This window comes from Oncorhynchus mykiss, chromosome 10 (genome assembly GCF_013265735.2).
Source record: "Oncorhynchus mykiss isolate Arlee chromosome 10, USDA_OmykA_1.1, whole genome shotgun sequence".
NCBI lineage: Eukaryota > Metazoa > Chordata > Actinopteri > Salmoniformes > Salmonidae > Oncorhynchus > Oncorhynchus mykiss.
Genome location: NC_048574.1, coordinates 47,044,012 through 47,055,993, shown reverse-complemented (window position 1 = coordinate 47,055,993; position 11,982 = coordinate 47,044,012). Strand labels below are relative to the sequence as shown.

Here is an 11,982-nt window from a genome sequence, read left to right as displayed (position 1 = left end):
AGATGTAGCCATGTTAAAAAACAAGATGACCCTGGAAAGCCAGGTGGAGATGTGTACATTAAACTTGCATTCAGTCCTTATATTACTGTAGCATATGCTGCTGCAAAATTAGGGACCACAATGGAAATAAGATCTCAACTTTATTGCACAATTCCGATCACTTTTTAAACGATTTGTGTTTATACAGTAGGTTTTACGTTGGGGAGGGGGGTGCATTTTTTTAATGATATGTTGAGTTGGACCAGTCTCCACCTCCCCCAGTAAATTTCAATTGCATATGATCAAATGTGATTGACTGTTTAGACAATTATTAAATACAGGTTATTGGCACTTTTCTACTTTCATCTCGGGGAGTTTTTTTAGAACGTTTAAAATATTCCGTACCCCGGAAGTGATTGGTTAGTGTTGTGGTAACCTGAAACAAATCACACCAGTTCTATAATGTCGGTATTACATTTCTCAGTCATGCACGGATTTGTACTACTTCAGTTTTGTATGTCGACTTGAATAGGCACGCTTGCACCCGTGTTCGTGTCTGAATTGTGGCAGTCGTCATCATCGCTATGATACCTGATAGTTACGGCGAAATATCGTAGCTAACCGATTGCTGGCTAGCTTAGCTAACGTTAGCTTGTTATCTGGATGTAAACAAAGCTAGTTCGTTACCGTTAATTGAGTTGACATACAACGTCCAGGTAATTCTGAACATAAGATTGCTAGCTTAACTAAAATCTTACAATTTCAGGCAGTCAACCGCAATTGTGTTGCTAGCGTACTGTAACTAATTGGGGTTGCAGGCCTCTGTGAGAACAAGTTAACGGTAAAAAGCTAGCTACAGTAGCTAGCTATCGAACAGCTGTCAAAATGGATAGAGCGGAATCAGATCGGTTGATAGAGAAAGCAAAGCTGTGCTTGCGGTCAGGGCGGAGAGAAAGGGCCCTTCAACTGTTGTATGAAGCCCAGAAAATATTTCCCAGCACTCGGGCCAGAGGTAAGTGTCCAGTAATGGCCGTCTTGTTAGCCTTGCTTGCCAACTTGAATGTTAAAATAGAAAGTGCAACGTCTGTATCTTGTGAATGTGAATTGCATAATGTATCCTCGAATCAGCGAATGTGTTATGCATGTCATCTGAATATTTACAACATGGTCAGGCTTATAATATAAACAATATTTTTAGATAGCATGTTTGTGCCTGTAAGTGGATTTACTTTTTATAACCTGTAGGCCACACTACAATGTATAGTTACTGTAACTAGTAATGTTTATTTGACTTTACTTGCCGTGCTATTACTCAACCTGGAGGTGCAGCTGTCAGCCAGCCAAATTGGTTGTGATCGTTGAACAAGGCAGTTCCCCGGTAGGCCGTCATTGTAAAATAAGAATTTGTTCTTAACTGTCTTGCCTAGTTAAATAAAGGTTAAATTTAAAAATAAATGTTATTTTTTCTTCAAAACACCTGCTCTTTTCATGACAGACTGACCAATAAGGATCCCTTATTGATGTCGAATGTTAAATCCACTTCAATCAGTGTAGATCATTGGTCACCAACCTTTTGAGTGAAGATCAAATCAAATCAAATGTATTTATATAGCCCTTCGTACATCAGCTGATATCTCAAAGTGCTGTACAGAAACCCAGCCTAAAACCCCAAACAGCAAGCAATGCAGGTGTAGAAGCACGGTGGCTAGGAACAACTCAGCCTGGTTCCTCTCTAGGTTTCTTCCTATGTGGGGTGGCCAGTCCTCTTCTGGCTGTGCCGGGTGGAGATTATAACAGAACATGGCCAAGATGTTCAAATGTTCATAAATGACCAGCATGGTCCAATAATAATAAGGCAGAACAGTTGAAACTGGAGCAGCAGCACGGCCAGGTGGACTGGAGACAGCAAGGAGTCATCATGTCAGGTAGTCCTGAGGCATGGTCCTAGGGCTCAGGTCCTCTGAGAGAGAGAAAGAGAGAATTAGAGAGAGCACACTTAAATTCACACAGGACACCGAATAGGACAGGAGAAGTACTCCAGATATAACAAACTGACCCTAGCCCCCCTACACATAAACTACTGCAGCATAAATACTGGAGGCTGAGACAGGAGGGGTCAGGAGACACTGTGGCCCCATCCGAGGACACCCCCGGACAGGGCCAAACAGGAAGGATATAACCCCACCCACTTTGCCAAAGCACAGCCCCCACACCACTAGAGGGATATCTTCAACCACCAACTTACCATCCTGAGACAAGGCCGAGTATAGCCCACAAAGATTTCCGCCACGGCACAACCCAAGGGGGGGCGCCAACCCTGACAAGATGATCACATCAGTGACTCAACCCACTCAGGTGACGCACCCCTCCCAGGGACGGTATGAGAGAGGCCCAGTAATCCAGTGACTCAGCCCCTGTAATAGGGTTAGAGGCAGAGAATCCCAGTGGAAAGAGGGGAACCGGCCAGCCAGAGACAGCAAGGGCGGTTCGTTGCTCCAGAGCCTTTCCGTTCACCTTCACACTCCTGGGCCAGACTACATTCAATCATATGACCCACTGAAGAGATGAGTCTTCAGTAAAGACTTAAAGGTTGAGACCGAGTTTGCGTCTCTGACATGGGTAGGCAGACCGTTCCATAAAAATGGAGCTCTATAGGAGAAAGCCCTGTCTCCAGCTGTTTGCTTAGAAATTAGACAATTAGGAGGCCTGCGTCTTGTGACCGTAGCGTACGTGTAGGTATGTACGGCGGGACCAAATCAGAGAGATAGGTAGCAGCAAGCCCATGTAATGCTTTGTAGGTATGCAGTAAAACCTTAAAATCAGCCCTTGCTTTGACAGGAAGCCAGTGTAGGGAGGCTAGCACTGGAGTAATATGATCAATTTTTTTGGTTCTAGTCAGGATTCTAGCAGCCGTATTTAGCACTAACTTAAGTTTATTTAGTGCTTTATCCGGGTAGCCGGAAAGTAGACTATTGCAGTAGTCTAACCTAGAAGTGACAAAAGCATGGATAAATTTTTCTGCATCATTTTTGGGCAGAAAGTTTCTGATTTTTGCAATGTTACGTAGATGGAAAAAAGCTGCCCTTGAAATGGTCTTGATATGTTCTTCAAAAGAGAGATCAGGGTCCAGAGTAACACCGAGGTCCTTCAGTTTTATTTGAGACGACTGTACAACAATTAAGATTAATTGTCAGATTCAACAGAAGATCTCTTTGTTTCTTGGGACCTAGAACAAGCATCTCTGTTTTGTCCGAGTGTAAAAGTAGAACGTTTGCAGCCATCCACTTCCTTATGTCTGAAACACATGCTTCTAGCGAGGGCAATTTTGGGGCTTCACCATGTTTCATTGAAATGTACAGCTGTGTGTCATCCGCATAGCAGTGAAAGTTAACATTATGTTTTCGAATGACATCCCCAAGAGGTAAAATATATAGTGAAAACAACAGTGGTCCTAAAACAGAACCTTGAGGAACACCAAAATTTACAGTTGATTTGTCAGAGGACAAACCATTCACAGAGACAAACTGATATCTTTCCGACAGATAAGATCTAAACCAGGCCATGATCAGTCATATAATAAAAAACGTAAGCCTATTTAACATTAACCATTTAAAAACTGTTCTGTAGCAATGAGATTTGTGCAGTAGGCTATAAGCCCAATACATTATCACTACATATTGGCTATGCCGGAATTGCCCTGCCAATGCTGTTCTTCTCAGATCATTTTGAAATTATATTTAAAAATATTTTTTATATGATCACACTGTTCATAGATCATTTGTTGTATTACTTGTGAGGTACAGCTAAGTGAGCTGGGCTGATGGCCTGCATCTGAGGGGAGGGAGCAGTGGTGAGGCTGCCTCGCACCGTCTCTCTCTCCCTCCTTCTGCTGAGAAAAGGGGGACACAAGTCTTCCAGCTGATGGCGAAACTTAAGAGCCAATTTAAGCTTGATCTGAAAATGTGGTCGGAGGCGCCGTGTGGATGGTGTGACGCAATCGCGGGGCCTCCAGATGCATGCAGAGGCCAAACTGAGCTCCAGCATCGCTGTGCGCCTCCCAAATTTTGTAACATTGCTGAGAGCTCCAAATACCCTCATGCACCAATTCATGTTACTCCTATGACCCCCCCCCCAAAAAATGAAATAGTCCTCAATATTAAAAAAGACACAAGCTGCTAATGATAACGCAAGGTTATCGGAACACTTACAGGCTCTGCATGGTCATTCTGACATCCGCATTGGCCGTGTAGCATTTATGGTGGTATGGCCTCTGCAGAACTCTGGGCATTCGTACTACTTGTGTTTTGCCGAGCAGCGCTGCGCTGTTGTCAAGGAGGTGAGTTTGTGTTTTATTCAGGACCCATCCGCTCTCACCTACCAACAACCAATCATGTCTATACGGAGCCCTCCGCATTGTTTAAACATTTGAGCGGAGCAGAGCATGCGGTACAGGAGCTCCGTTTGGCCTCTGCGTGTTTCCAGGGGCTTCGCAATTGCGTCACACCATCCACACGGCGCCTCCGAACACATTTTCGGATCAAGCATAAATTGTCTCTTTGCTATACTCATTACAATTTAGCTGGTTGTAGCATTTTATGTGTTGAACAAGGTGTTGGTGGTGCTGAGTAACAACTTGAACATGAAGTTACTCATAAAAACAGCAGCCGGCTCTCTGCTGTATTCATTGTCTCTCTAGTGATGGTTTTGAAATCTCACAGTATCAACTTTGCTGTGCGTTCAAGGCTTTTGTTTTTTTTACAGTCTTAAGGCGCAAACTGTGCAGACATGGTGATCTGAGCTATTTGACTGGCCAGCGGTAGGCCTTCTGGTGCACTTGATTTGCTCTCTGGGCCTGCCGGGTAGGACACATGAAATGGTTCAAAATGGGAACACTTTGCCTTGCCGGCGCTAGGGCTGAATCAAGTGCACCTACCGGCAACAGCGCGAGAAATAAAATAGGAGCCCAAGGCTTTTTCGTTGGGTTTTTACAGAAATGTTTGGTGATCAACTAGGAATCCCTACCAGTTGGTGACCACTGGTGTAGATGAAGGGGAGGAGACAGATTAAAGAAGGACTTTTAAGGCTTGAGACAATGATGGTGTGTGTGCCATTGAGGGTGAATGGGCAAGACAAATTGCCTTTGAATGAGGTATGGTAGTAGATACCAGGTGCACCGGTGTGAGTGTGTCAAACTGCAACGCTGCAGGGTGTTTCATGCTCAACAGCTTCCTGTGTGTATCAAGAATGTTCCACCACCCAAAGGACATTCGGCTAACTTGACACAACTGCGAGAGTCAACATGGGCTAGCATCCCAGTGGAACGCTTTCAACACCTTGTAGAGTCCATGCCCTGACGAATTGAGGCTGTTCTAAGGGCAAAAGTGGGTGCAACTCAATATTAGGAAGGTGTTCCTAATGTTTTGTACACACAGTATAAGTAACTCATCATCTTCTGTTGACAAGAAGGGACTAGGTTACTGGAATACATGTTTCAGGTACACACCTGTCCAGACTGGCTGTTTTCTTCTATTAATATTTGCACCCATGCCTGATATCTCCATCAGTGCTGATTGATGCCATAGTGAGGAATGGAAGCTCTGCTGCTCCAGAGGAGCCCCACATACCCCCACCGCGTGGCTTTCGATCCAATGAAGAGGACGGGGATCGAGAGGAAGCGCGCAAAGGGGCCAACGAGGAGAAGAAGACCTACACAGAGGATCAGCGTCAGGGTGTTCTCAGGTACCTGAGTGATAGGCCTACGTTCATTTTGAGCACTTACAGACCTTCGCTACATTTTGTCAAGATGTCCGCCCAGTGACAGGGCAAATGCACATTGTCCTGTTTTGGTATCAGATTTCGTACTAATCTTTGTGGGGTTTGATCCATTGCAGGATAAAGAAATGCAAGGACTTCTATGAGATCCTGGGCGTTCCTAAAGACTCTAGCGATGAAGATCTGAAGAAGGCATACAGGAAGCTGGCACTGAAGTTCCACCCTGACAAGAACTGTGCCCCGGGAGCCACAGATGCATTTAAAGGTAAAGGGATGCCTCTGTTAGTGCTGTGTTTCCCTGACCTGATCCAGGACTCATCTGAGTCACATCTTTCTCCTCTGTGAGCATTTAAAAAAAAATTCTAACAACAAAATAGATTAATAAAAAGGGCCTCTGTATATTGTGGGACTGCTGGTGCAGATAATTAGCTCCTTAATTATCATGCTATTGTGGCCCTGCATGTGTATCGAGTCAGACGACACACCAAGAGCATCAATCATAGGCCTGATAAGTGTTTTTTTTTTTTCTTCTCTACAGCCATAGGCAATGCGTATGCAGTGCTGAGCAATGCTGAGCAGCGTCATAAGTATGACCAGTACGGAGAGCAGGCTCCCTCTGAGAGCACCACCCACTCCTCAGCCCAAGCTCGCCACGGACACTACCGCAACTTCAACAGGAACTTTGAGGCTGACATCTCCCCTGAAGAGCTTTTCAATATCTTCTTTGGAGGAAGATTTCCCACAGGTATGATTTGCGTGTGTGTGTGTGTGGGGGGAAGTCGAGGTTATTAGGAGTAGACTGTAAAGGTTACAGCGTGATTGAAATTGAAAGGAAACGTTACCGCGTCAGCGGAGACGGCATTCACGGGAAACGCTGCATATGTTCGGCTCAATCGGGAATGACCTTTACATTTCTATTGCGTAATCTGTAACGCTTCAGCGGTAGATTGAATGGAGCCCTAAAACAAACCATGAAGACTTTGGTAAACGGAAATAAAGTGAAGAAACCCATTTGAAAAACTGAAACTAACTCAAATATGAAAAACATCAAATTATGTTCAGTTTTAGTTTGTTTTCTTCTAAACTTTGGGCAAAAATGAAATTGGGTTTTCAAGCTTTTTTTTCCCCCAATGGGGTTTTCATGCTTGCTTTATCTGGCAGGTAAATGCCGCCAGGAGATGACAATGGTTGAAATAAGCCTAGCGTGTGCATCACTAGTCTCTCAAGACTTGACCGGTTGCCTCCCACAATGTACCGATGTTCCTGCATACACGTCTGTAGAAGTGTCTGCGTCAGTTGGGAACAAAGAGGAGTCGCAAATGGGATGCGTCTCACCGCCGTATCTGCTTGTTGCCCAAGTGTAAAACATTCCCGCCGGAAACCTATCAATTTATGTATTACTGCCCCTGTGGCAAGAAGTCAAATCCCCCAAAATTATAGGCCTACAAAACTGAAATGTCTCTTAGCCTCCCACGCCTAGTCTACTTTGTCCTTAACATTAAAACTAAAACTAAATAATATGAAAACTAAAACTAGTAAATCAAGTCAGAAAACAAACTTAAACTCACATTTCAAATAAACATAGAAAAAAACGAATAGAAATAAAAAACGATAATAACCTTGGTGGAACTGAGTGCATGTATGTGTCTGAAAGAGAGATGGCGTGTGCGTTCTCTCTTGTTCCTTTCATTTTGGATTAGTCACCTTGTCGGTTGTTGCATAGTAGTTACGCGTGTGTTCTGCTCCCCCAGGCAACATCCATGTGTACACAAACAGAGGCGCCACCTACTCTAACTTCTACCAGCCTCGTCGGCGACGTGCATATGAGAGGCGCGATGAGGAAGTGGAGGAGAACCGCAGTCCGGTCAGTCAGTGCCCACATCAGGAGGAATCTCCTAGAAACTCCCGCCAGTTCACATCATAGATGTTCTGTAGCTGTGTGATTAACCCAACAGAGCTACAGCGGATTTTTCTATGGGCGCACAGTTTAACTCGCATGGCTACAGCGTATGTATTTCCTATGTGTTCACAATTAATGCTGGGCCTTACATTTAGATCTCTTTAAGATTGGGTTTTTGATCCTGTTTCTGCCATTTTGGATATTATTTCCCTTTATGCAGTGCTACAATAGGCAATAAAAATGAGAACCTTATGCTGCTCCAAGAGGGTCAGTTAAAGGTTGACCAATGAAACGGACCAGCTGTGAAAATGAGTAAACAAGCTTTTCTTTTTATTTTTGTTGTTGTTGCAATAGAGTCCTAGAAACATTACTGCAGATTGATTTTTACATGTATTTACAGGTATATGGTTTGGTGTAAACTTTTGCTTTAACATATCTTTCTGGCGTTGCCTTTCCTCAGCAGAACACCTTCACTGCCTTCCTGCAGCTTCTTCCTGTGCTGGTGCTGATCCTCATATCTGTTGTGACCCAACTGATGGCCACCAACCCTCCCTACAGTCTCTTCTACAAACCGTGAGTCAACCACAATCAACCAAGCTTCTTGATGACACGTTTGCCTCTAAAGTAGACTGCATGCGTATGAGCCTCATTCAGACTAGTTCCATGGTAACAACTGGCTGTATAGTGCATGAGGACCCTTTAAGAGCAGGGGTGGGCAACTCCAGTCCTCGAGGGCCTGATTGACGTCACACTTCTTCTCCATCCCTAGCAAACACAGCTGATTTTAATCAAATTGCATTCTAAACTGAAGATCATGATTAGGTGATTAGAGCTGGGGCAAAACTGTGACACCAATCAGGACCTCGAGGACTGGAGTTGCCCACCCCTGCGTTTGCGGGTGAGGTGTATTTCCCCCTTAAGTCTGCCTATAGTGGGACTGACTGTATATTTGTCTTTCAGGGCCATGGGTCTGGTGGTCTCCCGGGAGACCCAGAATATGGGTGTGCCCTACTACGTGGACAAGGGCTTCCAGAAGGAGTACAGTGGGGAGTCCCTGGAGGAGCTGGAGAAAACCATAGAGAGTGACTACATTGAACACCTGCAGAGCAGCTGCTGGAAGGAGAAACAGCAGAGTACGTCCAGCTGCAGTCAGATCCTGGCAGCTTGGCACGGTCCCCATTTGGAGACATGTTGACTGAGGCAGCCACGCATGGTTTATCCATGTTGCAGAGTATGAATTTGATCCATATATAAGCTGATATGTTTTTCTCTCCATCCTCGTTCCAGAGTCGGACTTGGCGAACCTTGCCCAACTGTACCGTGATGACAGGCTGAAGGCGAAGGCTGAGTCTCTAAAGCTGGACAACTGTGACAAGCTGTACCGTTTTGTGGGCCGACAGAGAGGAGAATGAGGGGCTTAAGACAGGAGGAGAGGGAGGCATCTCTTTGCAGCTGGGAATTTGACACTACTCGTTTTAAAATTTTAATTTTATTTATTTATTCAAAATCGGGTCACTTTTTTTTTTTTGAAGAAGAAGAATTGTCTCTTCTCTCTGGTTAGAGCACCGTGGCAGCCAAAGCCATTTTGAATTGAAACATTGTGCCTTCTCTCCTCTCGGATGGAAGAAAGTGGAGGAGCATGTACTGTAAGCTGCCAAGCCTGGCTCTTTGTAGATAACATGAAGCCCTGCCTGGCTGGCTCTGGGATTGTTGTATTGATGTACAGGAGCCTTGTTTCTACTTCCTTACATTAAGGAATATGGGCTTGCTTACAAGGTTTGAGAATATGGTTCTGTTCATACGTACACTTTCTGTTAGTCACCTGTTTGAAGCATGTTTAGTACTGGTGGGTTACTCATTTTTATCTGGATTTCTGTGGCGTGGGTTACATTTGAGTATATTGAGTAGGTATTGGGAAAGAGCATAGCTAGAGCCGTGACTTAGTTTTGAACTGGGAAGAACGTTTTAATTGCGAAGGCAGGCAAGGTTCAGATACAGAGGCAAACGATGTGAGAGATTCTATTTGAAAAGACCGCTCTATAGGGTCTTAAACTGTGAAGGAGAAATGTGTAGATTTGTCACGCCTGCTCGTTAGAGAAACAAAGCAAGGCAAGAGCTATACATCTCTAGCGTATTAGATCCACGTACAATTTAACTGCGGATCTCTGTTTTATGCGAAGACCGATGCGTTGATCCCTTTTTTTTTTTCTCCTTTTCATTTGCCGTGCATTAAGACTTTGCCAGACAGCGTTGCTGTTAGTTGTATTTATTGTCCGTTATTTGGTAATTTCCTTCTCGAGCACATTTTTGATGCTGTTTAATTCTGAGCCCGATGTCCCTATTCCCTGATGCATGCATAGTTGATCCAGGTTTTTGTGTTACACATCAGGTGCTCAGTCGGCCGCTACACCGCAACTCTCTGTGAAGGACTATTATTAAGAGCAATCCACACATCCTGCCCATTTCATGTAATCGACTAACTTTACTAAAGAGCTTTTAAACATGCTTTAGTTTGGGTTTCTCCAAAAGGAACAGTTGTTTCAGTAATAGTTTCAATCTTCTAATGCTTGACCTTTCATTTTAGTCAGATCATAAATCCAGCAGACGGAGGGTTAACGGCCAAACTAGTGGCAGACCGACAGGATGGGGCTGGGGGGGGCGTTAAACGGATTACAGATTAGACCTGATGTTAACTGGAAACCTAGTGGTCCCTTGGCTAAACTCTGGTGTCCCGTTGATTTGTGCTGCCAGAGCAGGTTTTCAAGCTGGTTGAATAAAATCTTAAAACAATCTATTGGTGTCTCTGGGGAGCTTTTGTTTTGTTTCCTGATGCTATACTCCCATTTTCCAACTGATTCAGATTCAGAATGTTTAATAGTCACATGTACAGGGTTACAGGTGTGATTGCAGGGTACAGTGAAAATCTTCGGCTTTGAGCTTCAACATGCAGTGAAATAAAATAGAAATACAACTCTCTCTCTCTCTCTCATATACAGTTGAAGTCGGAAGTTTGCATGCACCTTAGCCAAATACATTTAATCTCAATTTTTCACAATTACTGACATTTAATACTAGTAAAAATTGTCTTAAGTCAGTTAGGATCACCACTTTATTTTAAGAATGTGAAACGACAATAATAGTTGAGAATATTTTATTTCAGCTTTTATTTCTTTCATCACATTCCCAGTGGGTCAGAAGTTTACATACACTCAATTAGTATTTGGTAGCATTGTCTTTAAATTGTTTAACTTGGGTCAAACGTTTCGGGTAGCCTTCCACAAGCGTCGCACAATAAGTTGGGTGATTTTTGGCCCATTCCTCCTGACAGAGCTGGTGTACATGAGTCAGGTTTGTAGGCCTCCTTGCTCGCACATGCTTTTTCAGTTCTGCCCTCAAATGTTCTATAGGGTTGAGGTCAGGGCTTTGTGATGGCCACTCAAATACCTTGACTTTGTTGTCCTTAAGCCATTTTGCCACAACCTTGGAAGTATGCTTGGGGTCATTGTCCATTTGGAAGACCCATTTGCGACGAAGCTTTAAACTTCCTGACTGATGTCTTGAGATGTTGCTTCAATATATCCACGTAATTTTGATTCCTCATGATGCCATCTATTTTGTGAAGTGCACCAGTCCCTCCTGCAGCAAAGCACCCCCACAACATGACGCTGCCACCCCTGTGCTTCACGGTTGGGATGGTGTTCTTCGGTTTGCAAGCCTCCCCCTTTTTCCTCCAAACATAACGATGGTCATTATGGCCAAACAGTTCTATTTTTGTTTCATTAGACCAGAGGACATTTCTCCAAAACGTACGATCTTATATATACATACACACACACACCCCCAGCAAAAAAAATAAACATCCCTTTTCAGGACCCTGTCTTTCAAAGATAATTCATAAAAATCCACAGATCTTCATTGTAAAGGGTTCAAACACTGTTTCCCATGCTTGTTCAATGAACTAGAAACAATTAATGAACATGCACCTGTGGAACAGTCGTTAAGACACTAACAGCTTACAGACGGTAGGCAATTAAGGTCACAAGGTGTGAATGGAGGACCACCAGATCAAGACCCTGTCATGGCCAGCCCAATCTCCAGACCTGAACCCCATTGAAAACCTCTGGAATGTGATCAAGAGGAAGATGGTCAAAAGGCATCAAACAAAGCCGAGCTGCTTTTTGCGCCAGGAGTGGCATAAAGTCACACAACATCAACTTGAAAGACTGGTGGAGAGCATGCTAAGACGCATGAAAGCTGTGATTGAAAATCAGGGTTATTCCACCAAATATTGATTTCTGAACTCTTCCTAAGTTAAAACAGTATTGTGTTGT

The 11,982-nt window shown here is 43.9% G+C and overlaps 1 protein-coding gene across 2 annotated transcripts; it reads left to right on the top strand.

Moving 5' to 3' along the window:
- The first annotated feature begins 330 nt into the window (after window positions 1-330).
- On the top strand, window positions 331-10,443 carry LOC110534115 (dnaJ homolog subfamily C member 18). 2 transcript variants are annotated; one of them, XM_021618791.2, is made up of 8 exons: window positions 331-991; window positions 5,544-5,718; window positions 5,871-6,016; window positions 6,290-6,496; window positions 7,503-7,615; window positions 8,115-8,224; window positions 8,612-8,784; window positions 8,939-10,443. In XM_021618791.2, exons 1-8 carry the CDS (start codon window positions 865-867, stop codon window positions 9,061-9,063), a joined length of 1,176 nt encoding a protein of 391 aa, XP_021474466.2. In that variant the 5' UTR covers window positions 331-864; the 3' UTR covers window positions 9,064-10,443. The 2 variants fall into 2 exon arrangements, with proteins under 2 accessions (XP_021474466.2, XP_021474465.2); XM_021618790.2 differs by having other exon boundaries at window positions 335-991; window positions 8,112-8,224.
- The last annotated feature ends 1,539 nt before the right edge of the window (window positions 10,444-11,982 follow it).